The sequence below is a fragment of the Chiloscyllium punctatum genome, chromosome 7, assembly GCF_047496795.1.
Source record: "Chiloscyllium punctatum isolate Juve2018m chromosome 7, sChiPun1.3, whole genome shotgun sequence".
Taxonomy (NCBI): domain Eukaryota; kingdom Metazoa; phylum Chordata; class Chondrichthyes; order Orectolobiformes; family Hemiscylliidae; genus Chiloscyllium; species Chiloscyllium punctatum.
Genome location: NC_092745.1, coordinates 131717752 through 131737787, shown reverse-complemented (window position 1 = coordinate 131737787; position 20036 = coordinate 131717752). Strand labels below are relative to the sequence as shown.

Below are 20036 nucleotides of genomic sequence, written 5' to 3'. Positions count from 1 at the left end.
TATTTCCCAGCGATCTCCTTTACGGATACGCAATCCCAGTGAAACATCACTCTTCACTTCACTTTAAAATTTCTTACTGAACTGACGAGGAATTCACTCCCCGAGAGTTTGGTGGATGCTGGGACACTGTGTAAATTTAAGGTTTGTAATTAGTATCAAGCTGAAGGATTCTAGAGATTGGGCAGGAAAGTGGAGTTGAAGCTGACGTGAGCTCAGTCATGATGGTAATAAATCAAGGGGGCATGGATAGGATAAATAAGAAAAATCCAGAATTAGAGGGCATAGGTTTAGGGTGAGAGGGGGAAAATATAAAAGAGACCTAAGGGGCAACTTTGTCACACAGAGAGTGGTACATGTATGGAATGAGCTGCCAGAGGAAGTGGTGGAGGCTGGTACAATTGCAACATTTAAAAGGCATCTGGATGGGTATATGAATAGGAAGGGTTTGGAGGGATATGGGCCGGGTGCTGGCAGGTGGGACTAGATTGGGTTGGGATATCTGGTCGGCATGGACGGGTTCGACCGAAGGGTCTGTTTCTATGCTGTACATCTCTATGACTCTATGACTCTAAGGGGCTGAATGGCCTCCTCCTGCTCCTAGATATTACATGCTTGTGTTTTCTTCCCTGAACGAAGATAAAACATGTTTAAGATAGAGACATAGAATAAATGAGAAATACTAAACCATTGAGTTCAAGTTGCTGTAAATGCTTTCAGCAATGCTTGATTTTTGAGTAACATTCCATAACGCAGCCATGAATTGTGTGTTCAGTTTTAGGTATGTAGCCAATTAAAGTCCGTGTTTGTTTCATTTTGGCAGGGTCCAGTTGGAGATATTGGTTATAAAGGAATTCAAGGTCCAAAGGGTCCAATGGGATTGTTTGTAAGTGAAACATTTTGTCTTGTTTGTTGAAGACGAAGTTTGCTTTCTGCTCCAATGAGCCCACGTTACAGCGAGTCACGGTGACTGCTCTCTGTTAGTGGGTCATCAGGACTCAAGCAGTGGGAATCCCATCAGAAACAGTTCTTGTCACAAACACTGACTCCAGGGACAACCAGTATCCAATTCCCTGGAAAACCCGGATGAGTGCATCCAAGATGCAGGAGCTGTTTCAATCCCAAACCCTTCCACAGGCTCACTCCCAGAGTGCAGCACTACAGATATCTGTAGGTCTCATCACAGCAGCCTCCCTTTGTAAGTTCCATTAGTACTTACTGTAAGCTTTCAGTAACAACTGCATTAACCCACCATTGACAGCAGACACTGGGGAGGATTTTAAGTTCAAAAGGCGAAGGGATTTAAAATGGATACAAAAGGCAGAAGGATCGCAGCAGGTGGGTTTAGTGGACGGACATAAAGAGTGGGGTGGAGGGGAGTGGTGGAGGGAGCAACCTGCCCTGATTCGTCCAAGAGCTCACTGGGACTAAGGTACCATGCCATGTACCTCTCCAATAACATACTCAGATTTGAAATGGCTGCTGGCCAGCTTGCCTGAGGATTGAGAACCCAGGCAGGCAATCAAAGAGGGATCCACCGGTAGGTGGCTTTTGGGCACTGATTCCCAGCTGCAGCAGGGGCTAGGGGGCAGCTTTCAACAGGACACTTGGGCAATCTGGGTGGCACGGTGGCTCAGTGGTCAGCACTGCTGCCTCACGGCGCCAGGGACCCAGGTTCAATTCCAGCCTCGGACAACTGTGCGTGGAATTTGCACATTTTCCCCATGTCTGAGTGCGTTTCCTCCCACAATCCAAAGATGTGCAGGTTAGGGTGAATTGGCCATGCTAAATTGCCCATAGTGTCCAGGGATGTGAAGATTAGATGTATTAGTCAGGGGTAAATGTAGAGGAAATAGGGAAGGGGAATAGATCTGGGAGGGATACTCTTCGAAGGGTCGGTATGAACTTGCTGGGCCAAATGGCCTTCTCCCACACTGTAAGGATTCTGTCAAATCTGCTGGTATCACTACCAAAAGGACCAAACCCCCATCGGTACCTACCTCAACAACGGGACAGTTTCACTTTGTGGAGAGACTCAGTCTCTGCAGCTTTGAAGAATGAGAGGCAATCCAACAGAAATGTGTGAGATGTTTGGAAAGCTTGGCAGGGAAGGGGCGAAGAGGCTGTTTTCCTCTGACTGGGAAATGTAACATTAAGGATGACAGTCTCTGGCTAAGGAGTCATAGAATCCCAACAATGTGGAAGCAGGCCATTCGGCCCATCAGGTCACATTGACCCTCTGAACAGCATCCCACCCAGACCTACCCTATCACCCTGCATTTCCCATGACTAACCCACCCAGTCTGCACATCCCTGAGCAATTTAGCATGGCCAGTCCACCCTAACTTGCACATCTTTGGACTGTGAGAGGAAATTCACGCAGGCACAGGGAGAAAATGCAAAGACAGAGGGACAGTCGCCCGAGGCTGGAATTAAACCCACGTCCCTGATGCTGTGAGGCAGTAGTGCTGACCACTGAGCCACCATGTCACCCTATGGGTTGGCCATTGAAGACTGACATGAGGTGAAATTCCTTCATTCAGAGGTTTATGATTATTTTGGATTTCTGTACTCCAGAGAGCGATGTTCCATCATTGAACCGATTTAATGTTGAATTCTATACATGGTTAATAAAGATTATTAAGTGTGTAGACTTCTGTATACAAAGGGAATTGATAGGTGTGAGGAAGTGAAGGGGCGGAGTGGTTGTTATGTCTTTATGTAAATCCATAGTAATTCATTCAAGCTCCCTCCTGTAAGCTAACGTAAGAGCTGCAATAGGAAGTGTTCTTGGAATCAATGGCTCATCCAGGGACTATCTCGTCTTGACATGTGACTGAGGGAAAGCAAGACAAGGACAAGGAGCTTCCTGCCACCTGCCACCCACTCAGCAAGAGAAACCCAATATAACTGAATCATTATATAAAAGCAAATTACTGCAGATGCTGGAATCTGAAACCAAAAGAGAGATTGCTGGAAAATCTCAGCAGGTCTGGCAGCATCTGTAAGGAGAGAAAAGAGCTGACGTTTCGAGTCTAACTGACCCTTTGTCAAAGCAGCTTTGATAAAGGGTCAGTTAGACTCAAAGCATCAGCTCTTTTCTCTCCTTACAGATGCTGCCAGACCTGCTGAGATTTTCCAGCACTTTCTCTTTTGATAACCGAATCATTGTTAAATATTGTGTCAAAGCATCCCCAAATTCGAGAGCAGGTCACAGCCTAACAGTCAATAAATAATTCAGGTACAGATAGAAAACTGGAAGTTGTGCAGGTTCATAGCTCCTTGAAAGTGGACTCGCAGGTAGATCTCATAGTAAAGAAGGCGTTTGGTATGCTTTCGTTTATTGGTCAATGCATTGAGTATAGGAATTGGGAGGTCATGTTGCGGCTGTACAGGACATTGATTAGGCCACTTTTGGAATACTGCATGCAATTCTGGTCTCCTTGCTAGAGGAAGGTTGTTGTGAAACTTTAAAGGGTTCAGAAAAGATTTACAAGGATGTTGCCAGGGTTGGAGGATTTGAGCTATAAGGAGAAGCTGAACAGGCTGGGACTGTTTTCCCCAGAGCATCAGAGACTGAGGGGTGACCTTATAGAGGTTTATAAAATCATGAGGGGCATGGATAGGGTAAATAGACAAGGTCTTGATAAATTCTTGAAGTCACAAGGAATTAAGGGCTACGGGGAGAATGCGGGTAAGTGGAGTTGAAATGCCCTTCAGCCATGATTGAATGGCGGAGTGGATTCGATGGGCCGAATGGCCTTTCTTCCACTCCTATGTCTTATGGTCTTTTCCCTGGGGTGGGGGAGTCCAAATCTAGATGGCATAGGTTTAGGGTGAGAGGGGAAAGATTTAAAAGGGACTTAAGGGGCAACGTTTTCACACAGAGGGTGGTATGTGTATGGAATGAACTGCCAAAGGAAGTGGTGGAGGTTGGTACAATTGCAACATTTAAAAGGGATCTGGATGGGTATATGAATAGGAAGGGTTTAGAGGGAAATTGGCCAATGGGACTAGATTAATTTAGGATATCTAGTTGGCATGGACGAGTTGGACCGAAGGGTCTGTTTCTATGCTATACATCTTTATGACTACCCTGTGTTTACTCAACTTTCCAATATTTTTTGTCCGAATAGGGAAACACTGGACCATTTGGACCCACTGGAATTATCGGTCCTGCTGGGAAACCAGTAAGTGTCTGGATCTGTCATACAACATCTCCAACAGCGAGTGTCCCACGATGATTGCCCTTTAACCTTGTCAACCCCATCAGGGGAGGTGATGGATTAGTGGTATCATCACCAGAACTTTTAATCCAGGTACCCAGGTAATGTCTCAGGGACCTGGGTTTAATTCCTATGGGAGAAGGTGAAATTGGAATTCAACAACAAAATAAAATCTGGAATTGAATTGAATTTAATGTCATGTGTACCAAAGCACAGTGAAAAGCTTTGTCTTGCAAGCAGTACAGACAGATCACAGAGTTAAGTAGCATAGATAAGCAAATAATAGGGAAACAGCGGCAAAAACAAAAACACAGGTACAGGCGAATTGTAAGAGTTTGTGAGTCCATTCAGTATTGTAACAACAGTAGGTTAGAAACTGTTTCAAAACCGGCTGGTGCATGTGTTCAGGCTTCTGTACCTTCTCCCCGATGGTAGAGGTTGTAGGAAAACATTACCAGGGTGGGATGGATCTTTGAGAATGCTGGCTGCCTTTCCTTGACAGTGGGCTGGTAGGTGGATTCTATAGATGGGAGGTTGGCCTTTCTGATTGTCCAGGCCGGGTTCACCACTCTCTGTAACTGTCTCCGATCTTGAATGGTACAGTTGCCATACCAGGTAGTGATACATCCAGACAGAATGCTCTCGATAGCACACCTATAAAAGTTGGCAAGGGGATTTGCCGTCATACCAAATTTCCTCAGCTGCCTGAGGAAGAAGAGACGTTGTTGGGCCTTTGTAACCAGTGCGTCCACATGGAGAGTCCAAGAAAGCTTGTTGTGGATGACCACTCCCAGGACCTTGACACTTTCCACTCGTTCCACCTCCGTGCTGTTAATGTGTGGGGGGCCGTGGGGGGTGCGGGGGGCATGAGTAACATCCTGCCGAAAGTCAATAATGAATTCCTTGGTTTTGCCAGCATTGAGAGCTAGGTTGTTCTCAGTGCACCATTTATCCAGGTCTTCCACCTCCCATCTGTAGTCTGTTTCATCGCCATCTGAGATTCAACCGACTATGGTGGTGGCATCAGCGAACTTGTAAATAGCATAAGTCTGGTATTTGGTGACGCAGTCATGGGTATACAATCAGTACAGTAGGGGGCTGAGTACACACCCAGTGTTGAGTGTTAGTGAGGAGGAAATATTGTCCCCAATCTTCACTGATTGTGGCCTGTGGGTCAGGAAACTGAGGATCCAGTTGCAGAGAGTGGGGCTTAGTCCGAGATCACTAAGTTTAGTAATCAGTCTCGAGGGGATAATAGTAAAGGAATGATGATTTTGTAACCATTGTTGGGGGAAATGCATCTGGTTCACTAATGTCCTTTAGAGAAGGAAACTACTATCCTTCCCCAGTCTGGCCTACATGTGACCCCAGACCCACAGTGACTGGGCTGACTTCTAACTGCCAGAGGGCAAGTAGGAATAGGCAATAATGCCCACATCATGTGAATGAAGTATTAAAGAAAGTCTAAAGAGAACATCTCTCATATTGACTGTCTAAACAAGACCATTAGGTCCATCCTCTGGCTACTGCAATAGTGTAGTGGTCATGTCACTAGCCTGGTAGTCTCAAATCCCAGGTTAATCTTCTGTGAACACCATTTCAAATCCTGCCATGACAGCCGGTGAAGTTTGAGTTCAGTGGAAATTTTGGAATTGAAAGCAAGTGTAATGGCCGTCATTTAACCACTGCTAATTGTTGTAAAAACCCATCTGGTTCACTAACGTCCTTTCAGGAAGGAAACCCATCCTTAGCTGGTCTGGCCTCCATGTGACTCCACACCCACAGCAATGTATTTGATTCTGATCAATTCGGGATGGATAATAAATACTGAATAAATTCCTAAATTATCCAATTATTCCTTCAGTAATTCCATCCTCCAAAGCTCCATTTGGGATTTGTTCCTTAATTCCAATTGGATCTCTGTATGAAGAACTCATTGATGCTGGTTTGATTTTTTTTCCTTTCTTTATTTCAAACCTGTTTCTTTCATCTTACCTCATTTTAAAGCGCACATGGGGGTAATTGGCAAAATACCCCAAGTATCATGACAGCAAGGATGTCACAAAGACAAGCTGTCTGATGTGGAAGTGCCGGTGGGATTCTTTTCCATAGAGCTGAGAGAGAGAGAAAGCGATCAAGGTGATTGGAGGAAGAGAGTTTTGACAGAGTAACTAAAGAGAAACTGTGTCTAGGGGCAGGAAGGTTGATGTCCAGAAGGAGACAGATTGAGGGGAAAACAGAGTAGGGGACCTGAGGGGAATTTATTTGACGCTGACTAATTGTGATCTGGAACACGGCCCCTGAAATATGGTGGAAGCAGATTCAAAAGGGAATTGGAGCAACACAGGAGGGAGACCAGAGTGAGCAGGCTCCTGGAGTAGAGCAGGGCACGAGGTTAATGTTCGAAGAGCTGCTCCAAGCTGAACGGCCTCCTGTATATTGCTTGATGATATCAGAGCCACTAAACCACCGCGTGACAAGCATCTAAAATAGCTTAAGAAAATTATTTACCTCATTATTTCATAACTATTTAATTAATTGATGTAATTATTTAATCATTGGATTAGAAGTAGGCCATTCCGCCCCTCAAGTCTGTTCCACCATTCAATCAGATCACGGCTGATCTGTGGCCTAACTCCATATATCTGCCCTTGACCCATACCCCTTAATGTCTTTGCCTCATCTACCTCAGGTTTAAAGTTATTGATCCAGTATGTTATTGATTATTGCATCATTACTTTTCAATTAATGTCTGCTCTTTTTCTTTTCCATCATAGGGACCAAAGGGAGTGAAAGGAGCCAGAGGGGAAATGGTAAGGTTCTATCAGAAATCACCAGTTGTGAAACCACCTTTCCTCATGTTTACAAGATAATTGAGATGTCACTAAGTTGCATGTTTTCTAAATTTCCAGTTTGATAGATCTCAATATTTCAATAGGTCAACAGGTTTGGTATACATCAAGCAGGTTGGTGTGACAGTCACCTGGAGTTTAAACAGCAGGTGGACTGAATGGCCTGTTGCAGTGCTGTACATTTGCTGTAACTCTATGTAATAACACAGATAAGGTGAAGGGTAAGGTGGGTGGACTGACCTTTATGTAGAAGGGAACATCTCAGCAGAGCGCAGTTGGGCCAAACAGCCCACCTCTGTCTTCGAGGTCTTCCTGAATCTTTGAGGTTAATAGCAGAACATATCAAATCGGGAATGTGTAGCAAACTCTCTGAACCTATTGATTAGATTAGATTACTTACAATTCGGCCCAACAAGTTCACACCGACCCTCTGAAGAGCAACCCACCCAGACCCTTACATTTACCCCTTCACCTAACACTACGGGCAATTTAGCATGGCCAATTCACCTAACCTGCACATTCTTGGACTGTGGGAGGAAATCGCAGCACCCAGAGGAAACCCACGCAGACACGGGGAGAATGTGCAAACTTCACACAGACAGTTGCCCAAGGCAGGAATTGAACCCGGCGCTGTGAGGCAGCAGTGCTAACCACTGTGCCACCGTGCTGCCCATGAGGATGTGAATGTCATTGCTAAGTGCAGTTTTTATTGCCTATCCCTAATTGCCCCAGCAAAGCTGCTGCTGAACAGCCTTGAATTCATCTTTGTAGCTTGCTCGGCCATTCCAGAGGGCAGGTAAGAGTCAGGTGTGGAGTCATGTGTAGGCCAGACCGGGGTGGGGTTGGCAGATTCCTTCCTTAGACCACATGAGTGAACCAGATGGGTTTTTACAACAATTCAGTCATTTCTGTATGACCCTCCTCCTTCTGATTTTTGTCTCACCCTGTCAACATGTCTGCTATTCCATCCTCATGTGCTGAAGTCTGTCCAAAACTATACAAACACGAGTCAGACCACAGCTGCAATACTGTAAACAGTTCTGGGCACCTTATTCAAGGAGAGATATTCTGGTGTCAAAGGCAGTTCAGAGCAGGTTCGCTCGGCTGATACCAGGTACCAAGGGACTGTCTGATGAGGAGAGTTTGGTGAGATTGGAATACAGAAGAGTGAGAGATGACCTTATTGAAGCATAAAATGTTCTTAGGGGGCTTGACAATGTAGATGTGGGAACGAGAAGAGGTTTGTCCATGCTCTCCTTTGTAGGGGAGTCTAGTACCAGAGAGATTAATCTCAGAATAAGGGAACACCCATTTAAGATAGTGATGAGGAGGAATTTATTCTCTCTAGGGGTGGAATGAATCAGTGGAGTCCTTCAACACAGAGGTAAAAACAATGACTGCAGATGCTGGAAACCAGATTCTGGATTAGTGGTGCTGGAAGAGCACAGCAGTTCAGGCAGCATCCAAGAAGCTACTTGGATGCTGCCTGAACTGCTGTGCTTTTCCAGCACCACTAATCCAGAATCCTTCAACATAGAGGTCTGTCGAGGCTGGGTTGTTAAATATATTTGAGGCTGAAAGAGACAGATTTTTAATTAGTAAGGGGGATTGAGGGTTGTGGGGAAAAGGCAAGTGTTGAGCTGAAGATGATTGGATCAGCCTTGAACCCATTGAATGGCAAAGCAGGCTCGATGGGCTGAGTGGCCTGCTCCTAGTCTTATGGTCTCTAAGCATTCATTAGGAAAAGAGAAAGCCATTCAGCTCATCAAAGCTACTCTGCAGAGTGTACCTATTACAGTGCACCTTACCCTCTCCCAGTGGTAGCGAGTTCTATTTTGAGACAATGCAAAGAGTATTCTGCTGCTTTCTGATGGCAGTGTTTAACTGGAGGATATTTAAGACTCTACAGGATTGACTAGAAATGGACGGGGACTTCAAACAGTTCCAACGAAAGCCGTTGCTTACAGGATGAAAGATATTGACCTGTTTATAAAATACTAATGGCTTCTTCATGAATCACTCAGCCATGAACAAGATTCTTCTATAATCATCATGGAATCCCTACAGTGTTGAAACAGGCCCTTCAGCCCAACAAGTCCACACTGACCCCTCCCGCAGAGTAACCCACCCAGACCCATTCCCCTCCCCTATATTTACCCCTCACTAATGTACCTAACCTACACTATGGGCAATTTAGCATGGCCAATTCACCCAACCTGCACATCTTTGGACTGTGGGAGGAAACCCACGCAGACATAGGGAGAATGTGCAAACTCCACACAGACAGTCGCTTGAGAGTGGAATCGAACCCGGGTCCCTGGCGCTGTGAGATAACAGTGCTAACCACTGAGCTACATGCCGTTCGCCATAAACAAATAAAATGTTATGCCAATTGTTTTAGTTTGTATATTTTGATCTAGCAGGAGTAGGTCTTAGTCAAAGTGTTTCAGGGATAATGATCATTGAAGAGCTTAGGCAGATCAGGGAAGGGACAGATTCCATTACACCCTGTGGGCAGTTCATTATCAAACTGTTCTGAATGTGGAATGAAATGAGGAATAATAGAGAGATTGTTGTTTCTTGCAGGTTCTGAAGTGGAGTCATATCGGACTGGAGACATGGACTCTGTGTCTCTCTCACAGACCCTGCTGAGTTTCTCCTGCAGTTATGTTTTCATTTCAGATTTCCAGCATCTGCAGTAATTTATTTTTGTGCTAATTGTCAAAAAAGGTGATTTTCAATCAGACATACCTCAAAAAGGGGATGGAACCTGAACTGTGGTCCAAGGGGGAGATGTTTTCTAAGCACCCTGCTCCAAAATGTTGTTACATACCTCTGAAGCCAGTGGGACTTGAATCTGAGTCTCCTGGCTCAGAGATAGGGACAATACCACTGCACCAGAAGATTATCTCGTCTTAATTGTCAATTGGTTAAGTGTTTAATTGTATTCAGGTGACTGGGGAGTCACTGGCACCCTGAAACAAGGGGACCAGTTAGCTCAGTTGGTTGGATGGCTGGTTTGTAATGTTAAGTGACCCCAACAGCGTGGATTCAATTTCTGCACCAGCTGAGGTTCCAGTGAAGGTCAGGTTAAACCCCCAGCAGTCATCGTTCTCTCCTTCCCTAATCAGAGAGTGGGGTAATGACTATGTTTCTTGCAACTGACGATACTAAACTAGGGAGAATAGCCAATCATAAGGATGACGCTGAGAATCTGTGAAAATTTTAAAGATTGAGGTGAATAGATTCTTGGGGATAAGGTGATGGTGGGGGGTTGGGTGGGACATGGAGTAATCAGATCTGCCATAAGCTTAGGAAGAGGATTGGGGGGCTGAGTGGCTTGTTCTTACTGCTAGCTCGTATTTCAGAAGAAGAATCAGACAGGACTCGAAATGATCACTCTGTCTCTCCAGCAGTTAATGTTTTTATTTCTGGGTCCTCATGTTCCTGTCTGGAGAGTTCTGAGCTCCTAGGCTCGGTGAGGACAATCTGTAGTTGGACTGACTTCACCGACAAATCTTAGCCTAACCTTCCGGGCCTTGCCAAGATGATCAGAAGCTGTACCTGAAGAGAAAGGGTTCATTCCATGAGACATAGGAGCAGAAGTTAGGCCATTCAGCCCATCAAGTCTGCTCTGCCATTCAATCATGGCTGATAGGTTTCTCAACCCCATTCTCCCCTTGATACACAAGATCCTATCTATCTCAGTCTTAAATATACTCAAAATATCCACTCCCACCAAAATGATTTTTGAAACATTCCTACTGTCCTTACGGTCACATTCCAGCTTAAATTCCTCGTCCTTGTTTTCCAATCCATCCATGCCTGGAGCCCTCCAGGTTTTTGGCATCTCTTGCAACCATATAGCCCTTTGCAATCTCAGCGAAGTTTAGATTCTTACATGTCTCCAGTTTTCATTACTCCTTGACTGAGGGGACCCGAAGCTTTGGAAATCCCCCCATAAAGTTCGTTGCCTCTCTTTATTTAAAAAATCTCTTTTACCAAGTTTTTGCTTTGATCTAATGTCTTAGTAAAAGGTTAGAGTACAAAGTAGAATCATACGGTGACAGACTGGATAGAAGACTGGCTGGTTGGCAGATAACCGGTAATATCTTCTGATTGCTCCAGGCATTGAGTGAGATTTCTCAGGGGATTGTGCTAACCCCTTGACTTTTACAATTTAGAACGATGACTTACATGAGGGGAGCAAGGTTTAACACTATCCAACACTTTTCACTGTATTTTGTAACAAGCTACAAGTGACAATAAATAAATCAATATCACAATCCAGGGCATGGCAGCTAGATTTGCAAACATTGAAAATACAGGTATGTTGTGAAGAGGATAAAATTAGGTCACAGAATGGTATATACTTGGCAAATATCTGGCAGACAGAGCATTATGTGAGAAAATGTGAAGTTGTTTCATTTTGATAGGAATAATAAAAAGGTAGGCAAGCGGGAGGCTTGGAGAACACAGCAAGGCAGGCAGCATCAGGAGGGACAGGCAGGAGGCTGGGGGAACACAGCAAGTCAGGCAGCATCAGGAGGGACAGGCAGGAGGCTGGGAGAACACAGCAAGGCAGGCAGCATCAGGAGGGACAGGCAGGAGGCTGGGAGAACACAGGAAGGCAGGCAGCATCAGGAGGGACAGGCAGGAGGCTGGGAGAACACAGAAAGGCAGGCAGCATCAGGAGGGACAGGCAGGAGGCTGGGAGAACACAGCAAGGCAGGCAGCATCAGGAGGGACAGGCAGGAGGCTGGGAGAACACAGCAAGGCAGGCAGCATCAGGAGGGACAGGCAGGAGGCTGGGAGAACACAGCAAGGCAGGGAGCATCAGGAGGGACAGGCAGGAGGCTGGGAGAACACAGCAAGGCTGGCAGCATCAGGAGGGACAGGGAGGAGGCTGGGGGAACACAGCAAGGCAGGCAGCATCAGGAGGGACAGGCAGGAGGCTGGGAGAACACAGCAAGGCAGGCAGCATCAGGAGGGACAGGCAGGAGGCTGAGGGAACACAGCAAGTCAGGCAGCATCAGGAGGGATAGGCAGGAGGCTGGGAGAACATAGCAAGGCAGGCAGCATCAGGAGGGACAGGCAGGAGGCTGAGGGAACACAGCAAGTCAGGCAGCATCAGGAGGGACAGGCAGGAGGCTGGGAGAACACAGCAAGGCAGGGAGCATCAGGACGGACAGGCAGGAGGCTGAGGGAACACAGCAAGTCAGGCAGCATCAGGAGGGACAGGCAGGAGGCTGGGAGAACACAGCAAGGCAGGCAGCATCAGGACGGACAGGCAGGAGGCTGAGGGAACACAGCAAGTCAGGCAGCATCAGGAGGGACAGGCAGGAGGCTGGGAGAACACAGCAAGGCAGGCAGCATCAGGACGGACAGGCAGGAGGCTGGGAAAACGCAGCATCAGGAGGTGGAGAAGTCGATGTTTCAGGTGTAACTCTTCTTCAGGAATAATAAAAAAGCAGAGTATTACTTAAATGAAGAATGACTGTGGAATTCCCTGCTGCGGAAGATTCTTGGTGCGTGAGTCATGGTATGTTAAGAGTGCAACTGCTGCATGTAATTAAGGAGACAAATGGAAAGGTATCTGAATGTGACAGCTGATAGGGAGCTTGAGTACAGATGAAAAGTGATACATTTTATCCATGTTTTTTTCATCTGATACTCATCAGGACCATTCACAAGAATACCAATTCAAGGGAGCATCCAAAAGCCTCCTTGGCTCACAAACCTCATTCCTGATGAAGAGCTTATGTTCAAAACATCAAGAATCTCCCGCTCCACAGATGTTGCCTGACTGGCTGTGCTTTTCCAGCACCACATTCTTTGATCTCCAGCATCTGCAGTCCTCACTTTCTCCTAGAATCCAATAACTATACTGTCTCCATAGAAGTAACAATGGTACACATCAGTTGGCAGGTCATTAGTGAGACCACATCACAGACACTCTGCACAGTATTTACCTTCTTACTGAAGAAAGAAATGTGTTGAAGGTGATTGAGAGGATATTTACCTCGAATGAGTGGGTTGTCTTATGAAGAGAGGTTGGCTTAGATTGGGCTTGTTCCTACTGGAGTTTGGAAGCAGAGCAGAGTTGTTTGAAGTGTCTAAGATTTTGAATGGTCATGACAAGATAGATGTGGAAAGGATGTTTCCTTGTGTAGGTCAGTCCAGAACTAGAGGCCATTCAAGATTGCCCTTTTGGGTCAGAGACAAGGAGAAGCTGTTTCTCAGAGGGTTGTGTGACTTTGGAATTCTGCTTCAGAAAGCAGCAGCCGGGGTTTGGGCAGTGGGTCAAGTATTATTGGGAGTAGATGTGTAACTGGATTAGAGGTGCTGGAAAAGCGTAGCAGTTCAGGCAGCATCCGAGGAGCAGTAAAATCGACATTTCGGGCAAAAGCCCTTCATCAGGAATACCTAGTACATGTGTAACTGGAAACACAAACAGAGAGCAATCATCTCATTGAATGGAAGGACAGGTTTGATGGCCTATCCTCGCTCCTGGTTTATATGTTTATTTCTCTACGTGGCTCAGTGCTGAAGTCTGATTAATAAACAAGGTGCAACGAAACACATTTCGTTTTAGACCCTGGAGATTCTGTGCCAGGATCAACAAATCTCACATGTCGAGTTATGTGTTTTCTTAGACTTCTATATGCAAATAACCCACTGCCCTTTTCAAAAGTTCCTGTTGGGGCAAGATTTCAGCAAGTGTCACTGTTGAGAGGATTGATCCACAATTTCAACGTCGTTGGTCAATGGAAACAGCTAAATGCAAAGTCCTTAATGGACAGCAGAATAAAATATTTATTCATTACAGAGAGATCATTATCAGGCCACTTGTGGTACAATGGTAGTGTCCCCACCTCTGAGCCAGGAGACAAGGCTCAAGTTCCACCTGTTCCAGATGGCATGTCATAACACCTCCGAATGGATCAAATAGGAAAACATCTAGAGATCATCACTACAAAGTTTCCACCAAACAGGAATTTAGGAAGAGAGTAGAGATGGGGGTGGGGTAGGGGGTGCGGTGAGGTGGAACTCATGAATGCTGTTTCCATAGTTAAGGAGAAGATAAATAAAGACAGAAGGGAAAAATGAAAGGATGGATATGGTGATGAAGTGAAATGGAAAGGGGTGGGAGTAGGCGTATGTGGGGAATGAATACAAGCAGACAAGCAGGGCTGAAGGGCCTCTTTCTGTACTGTAATTGCCCCACGTGTCTTGGAATTGAATTGAATTAGTTGTCACGTGTACTGAGGCTCAGTGAAAAGCTTTGTCTTGCGAGCAATACAGGCAGATCACAGAGTTAAGAGTTAAGACCATAAGAAATAGGAGTGGAAGCATAGATAGTAAATAGTAGGTAAACAATGGCAAAAACAAAAACACAGGTACAGGCGAATGTTAAGAGTTTGAGAGTCCATTCAGTAATCTAACAACAGCAGAATAGAAACTGTTTCGAAACCAGCTGGTGCATGTGTTGAGGCTTCTGTACCTTCTTGCTGGCGGTAGAGGTTGTAGAAAAATATTGCCAGGGTGGGATGGAGCTTTGAGAATGCTGGTGGCCTTTCCTTGACAGTGGGCCTGCGAGATGGATTCTATAGATGGGAGGTTGGCCTTTGTGATTGTCTGGGCCGGGTTCACCACTCTCTGTAACCGTCTCCGATCTGGAATGGTACAGTTGCCATACCAGGTCGTGCTACATCCAGGAGAAAGTGAGGACTGCAGATGCTGGAGATCAGAGCTTAAAAATGCGTTGCTGGAAAAGCGCAGCAGGTCAGGCAGCATCAAAGGAGAAGGAGAATCGATGTTTCGGGCATAAGCCCTTCCTGAAGAAGGGCTTATGCCCGAAACGTTGATTCTCCTTCTCCTTTGATGCTGCCTGATCTGCTGCGCTTTTCCAGCAACACATTTTTAAGCAGTGATACATCCAGACAGAATGCTCTTGATGGCACACCAATAAAAGTTGGCAAGGGGATTTGCCGTCATGCCAAATTTCCTCAGCTGCCTGAGGAAGAGGAGATATTGTTGGGCCTTTGTAACCAGTGCGTCCACATGAAGAGTTTAAGAAAGCTTGTTGTGGATGACCACTCCCAGGACCTTGACACACTCCACTCGTTCAACCTCTGTGCTGTTGATGTGCAGGGAGTCATGAGTAACATCCCACCGAACGTCAATAATGAGTTCCTTGGTTTTGCTGGCATTGAGAGCTAGGTTGTTCTCAGTGCACCATTTTTCCAGGTCTTCCACCTCCCGTCTATAGTCTGTTTCATCGCCATCTGAGATTCGACTGACTATGGTGGTGTCATCAGCGAACTTGTAAATGGCATTAGTCTGGTATTTAGTGACGCAGCCATGGGTATACAGTCGGTACAGTAGGAGGCTAAGTACACACCCCTGGGGGGGCTCCAGTGTTGAGTGTTAGTAAGGATGAAATATTGTCCCCAATCTTCACTGATTGTGGCCTGTGGGTCAGGAAACTGAGGATCCAGTTGCAGAGAGTGGGGCTTAGTCCGAGATCACTAAGTTTAGTGATCAGTCTCGAGGGGATAATAGTGTTGAAGGCTGAACGGTAGTCAATGATTAGGATTCTTACGTAGCTGTTCTTGGTGTCAAGATGTTCTAGGGAGGAGTGAAGGGCAAATAATAGGGCATCTGACATGGATCTGTTGGTCCGATAGGCAAATTGGAGTAGGTCAAGTGTGGTGGGGAGGCTGGAGTTGATTAATGCCAAGGTAAAAATAATGACTGCAGATGCTGAAAACCAAATACTGGATTAGTGGTGCTGGAAGAGCACAGCAGTTCAGGCAGCATCCAACGAGCAGCGAAATCGACGTTTCGGGCAAAAGCCCTTCATCAGGAATAAAGGCACTGAGCCTGAAGCGTGGAGATAAGCTAGAGGAGGGTGGGGGTGGGGAGAGAGTAGCATAGAGTACAATGGGTGAGTGGGGGAGGAGATGAAGGTGATAGGTCAAGGAGGAGAGGGTGGAGTGGATAGGTGGAAAAGAAGATAGGCAGGTCGGACAAGTCAAGGAGACAGTAACTGAGAAGTTTGAAACTAGGATGAGGTGGGGGAAGGGGAAATGAGGAAGCTGTTGAAGTCCACATTGATGCCCTGGGGTTGAAGTGTTCCGAGGCGGAAGATGAGGCGTTCTTCCTCCAGGCGTCTGGTGGTGAGGGAGCGGCGGTGAAGGAGGCCCAGGACCTCCATGTCCTCGGCAGAGTGGGAGGGGGAGTTGAAATGTTGGGCCACGGGGCGGTTTGGTTGATTGGTGTGGGTGTCTCGGAGATGTTCCCTAAAGCGCTCTGCTAAGAGGCACCCATTCTCCCCAATGTAGAGGAGACCACATCTGGAGCAACGGATACAATAAATGATATTAGTGGATGTGCAGGTGAAACTTTGATAGATGTGGAAGGCTCCTTTAGGGCCTTGGATAGAGGTGAGGGAGGAGGTGTGGGCACAGGTTTTACAGTTCCTGCGGTGGCAGGGGAAAGTGCCAGAATGGGAGGGTGGGTCGTAGGGGGGTGTGGACCTGACCAGGTAGTCACGGAGGGAACGGTCTTTGCGGAAGGTGGAAAGGGGTGGGGAGGGAAATATATCCCTGGTGGTGGGGTCTTTTTGGAGGTGGCGGAAATGTCGGCGGATGATTTGGTTGATGCGAAGGTTTGTAGGGTGGAAGGTGAGCACCAGGGGCGTTCTGTCCTTGTTACGGTTGGAGGGGTGGGGTCTGAGGGCGGAGGTGCAGGATGTGGACGAGATGCGTTGGAGGGCATCTTTAACCACGTGGGAAGGGAAATTGCGGTCTCTAAAGAAGGAGGCCATCTGGAGTGTTCTGTGGTGGAACTGGTCCTCCTGGGAGCAGATACGGCGGAGGCGGAGAAATTGGGAATACGGGATGGCATTTTTGCAAGAGATAAGGTGGGAAGAGGTGTAATCCAGGTAGCTATGGGAGTCGGTGGGTTTGTAAAAAATGTCAGAGGTCCAGGAAGGGGAGCAAGGTGTCAGAGATAGTCCAGGTAAATTTAAGGTCAGGGTGGAATGTGTTGGTGAAGTTGATGAATTGCTCAACCTCCTCGCGGGAGCACGAGGTGGCGCCAATGCAGTCATCAATGTAGCGGAAGAAGAGGTGGGGAATGGTGCCGGTGTAATTACGGAAGATCAACTGGTCTACATAGCCAACAAAGAGACAGGCATAGCTGGGGCCCATACGTGTGCCCATGGCTACGCCTTTGGACTGGAGGAAGTGGGAGGATTCAAAGGAGAAATTGTTAAGGGTGAGGACCAGTTCGGCCAAACGAATGAGAGTGTCAGTGGAAGGGTACTGTTGGGGACGTCTGGAGAGGAAAAAACGGAGGGCTTTGGAGGCCCTGGTCATGGCAAATGGAGGTGTAGAGGGATTGGATATCCATGGTGAAGATAAGGCGTTGGGGGCCGGGGAAACGGAAGTCTTGGAGGAGGTGGAGGGCGTGGGTGGTGTCTCGAACGTATGTGGGGAGTTCCTGGACTAGGGGAGATAGGACAGTGTCGAGGTAGGTAGAGATGAGTTCAGTGGGGCAGGAGCATGCTGAGACAATGGGTCGGCCAGGGTGGTCAGGCTTGTGGATCTTGGGAAGGAGGTAGAACCGGGCAGTGCGGGGTTCCCGGACTATGAGGTTGGAAGCGGTGGGTGGGAGATCTCCTGAGGTGATGAGATTCTGCATGGTCTGGGAGATGATGGTTTGGTGATGGGGGGTGGGGTCATGGTCGAGGGAGCAGTAGGAAGAGGTGTCCTCGAGTTGGCGTTTGGCTTCAGCGGTGTAGAGGTCAGTGCGCCAGACTACCACTGCACCCCCTTTATCCGCTGGCTCAATGGTGAGGTTGGGATTGGAGCAGAGGGATTGGAGGGCTACGCGTTGTGAGGGTGAGAGGTTGGAGTGGGGGAGGGGGGAACGACAGGTTGAGGCGGTTAATGTCCCGGCGGCAGTTGGAAATGAAGAGATCGAGGGCAGGTAATAGGCCAGTGCGGGGTGTCCAGGTGGATGCAGTGTGTTGGAGGTGGGCGAAGGGGTCCTCGGAAGGTGGGCGGGAGTCCTGATTATGAAAGTAAGCTCGGAGGCGGAGGCGACGGAAGAATTGTTCGATGTCACGTCGTGTATTAAATTCATTGATGCGTGGACGGAGGGGGATGAAGGTGAGTCCTTTGCTGAGGACTGATCGTTCGTCCTCAGTGAGTGGGAGATCTGGAGGGATGGTGAAAACTCGGCAGGGCCGGGAGCTGGGATCTGGTGTGGGTGTGGAGCTGGGAGTGGGGTCGGAGCCAGTACCTGGAGTGGGTGTGATGGTGGGGGGAATGGGGGTGGAGGCATGAGCTGGGGTAATGTTGCCCTCAGGGTTCTGGGGTGTGGGGATAGTGACAGTGGGGTCTGTGGGGGGCGTGTCAGCAGAATGCAGGTGAGTGGCGCTGGTGGGGGCGGAAGTGGTGGTGATCATGGCAGTAGGGGAGGCGGAAGTCACTGAGCGTGTGGCATCAGCGATGATGTGAGGGCCAGAAGTGGCTGTGGGAGTGGCCATGATGGGGGTGGAAGTGACATCATGACTCAGCGTGGGGATGGTAGCTGCATCAGCCGCATGGCTAATGGCGTTTCCGAGGCTAGGGGAATCTTCTGGAATGTTTGAGGAGCGCTGGTTATGGAGGTGGGTGGATAAAAGTTTGTTGTACTTACAGTTTTTGATGTTTGAGATGGAATTGAAATACTGTTTGTTGAGAGTATGAATTCTCCTGAGGATGTAGTACAGAGTGGGTCCTTTGCAATTCTGAGAGAGTGTGGCCCTCAGCTGAGGCAGGGCTGACTGGAGAGAGGTTAGGTGACGGCGCACTGCTGCAAGCGTGGAGCGGAGGATCTTGAAGGAGAACTGTTGCTGGTGTTTTTGAATCTGTAGTCTGTACTGTTTGTCCTGTTCGGGTCCGAACTCTGCTGGTTTAAAAGGTGGTCTGGAGTCCGTGTGGGATGAGTTGGTTATGGAGGCAGGCACTGAGGAAGCGAATGTGGCTGTGGTACCGAGTTTGTTTCACAACATGGTTGAAGAGCTTCAGGGCAGAGGAAATGACCTGGGAGTTGCAGTGGGAGAGGGACTCCCTGAGATTCTTGTAGAGAGAGGAGGAAAACTTCTTCAAGGCAGGCATCCTTGCAAGAGGATTCGCAGTAGGGTTAAAATCAACACCCTCCTCTAGCTTATCTCTCCACGCTTCAGGCTCTCTGCCTTTATTCCTGATGAAGGGCTTTTGCCCGAAACGTCGATTTCGCTGCTCGTTGGATGCTGCCTGAACTGCTGTGCTCTTCCAGCACCACTAATCCAGTATTTGATTAATGCCATGACCAGCCTTTCAAAGCACTTCATGACCACTACAGTTAGGGCCACTGGACGGTCGTCATTGAGACATGCTGCATGAGCTTAAAAATGTGTTGCTGGAAAAGCGCAGCAGGTCAGGCAGCATCAAAGGAACAGGAGAATCGATGTTTCGGGCATCAGCCCTTCCTGAAGAAGAGCTTATGCCCGACACGTCGATTCTCCTGTTCCTTTGATGCTGCCTGACCTGCTGCGATTTTCCAGCAACACATATTTAAGCTCTGATCTCCAGCATCTGCAGTCCTCACTTTTTCCCACATGCTGCATGAACCTTCTTAGGCACAGGGATGATGTTGGCCTCTTGAAACAGGCAGGGACAGTGGCCTGCTGCAGGGAGAGGTTGGAGATGTCTGAGAAGACTTCTGCCAGTTGATCTGCACATGCTCTAAGTGCACGGCCTGGTACTCCGTCTGGTCCCATCGCTTTCCTTGGATTCACAAGAAGGAAAACTGATCAGACCTCTGATGCAGTGACTGTTGGGATAGGTTCGTTAGGACTTGTCGGAATAGGTGTTACCTCTCCGCCAAAATTCTGCTCAAAGCAAGCATAGAAGGCGTTGAGATG

At 47.5% G+C, this 20036-nt stretch overlaps 1 protein-coding gene across 4 annotated transcripts in view; it reads left to right on the top strand.

Annotated features, from left to right (window-relative positions):
* Positions 1 to 20036, top strand: part of LOC140480147 (uncharacterized) — a 454819-nt gene that overhangs the window by 415031 nt on the left and 19752 nt on the right. For all 4 annotated transcript variants that reach the window (XM_072574857.1, XM_072574858.1, XM_072574856.1 and 1 more), the window contains 3 exons: positions 821 to 883; positions 4134 to 4187; positions 7001 to 7036. In XM_072574857.1, coding sequence (XP_072430958.1) covers positions 821 to 883; positions 4134 to 4187; positions 7001 to 7036 — 153 coding nt within the window. The remainder of the gene's footprint in view (positions 1 to 820; positions 884 to 4133; positions 4188 to 7000; positions 7037 to 20036) is intronic.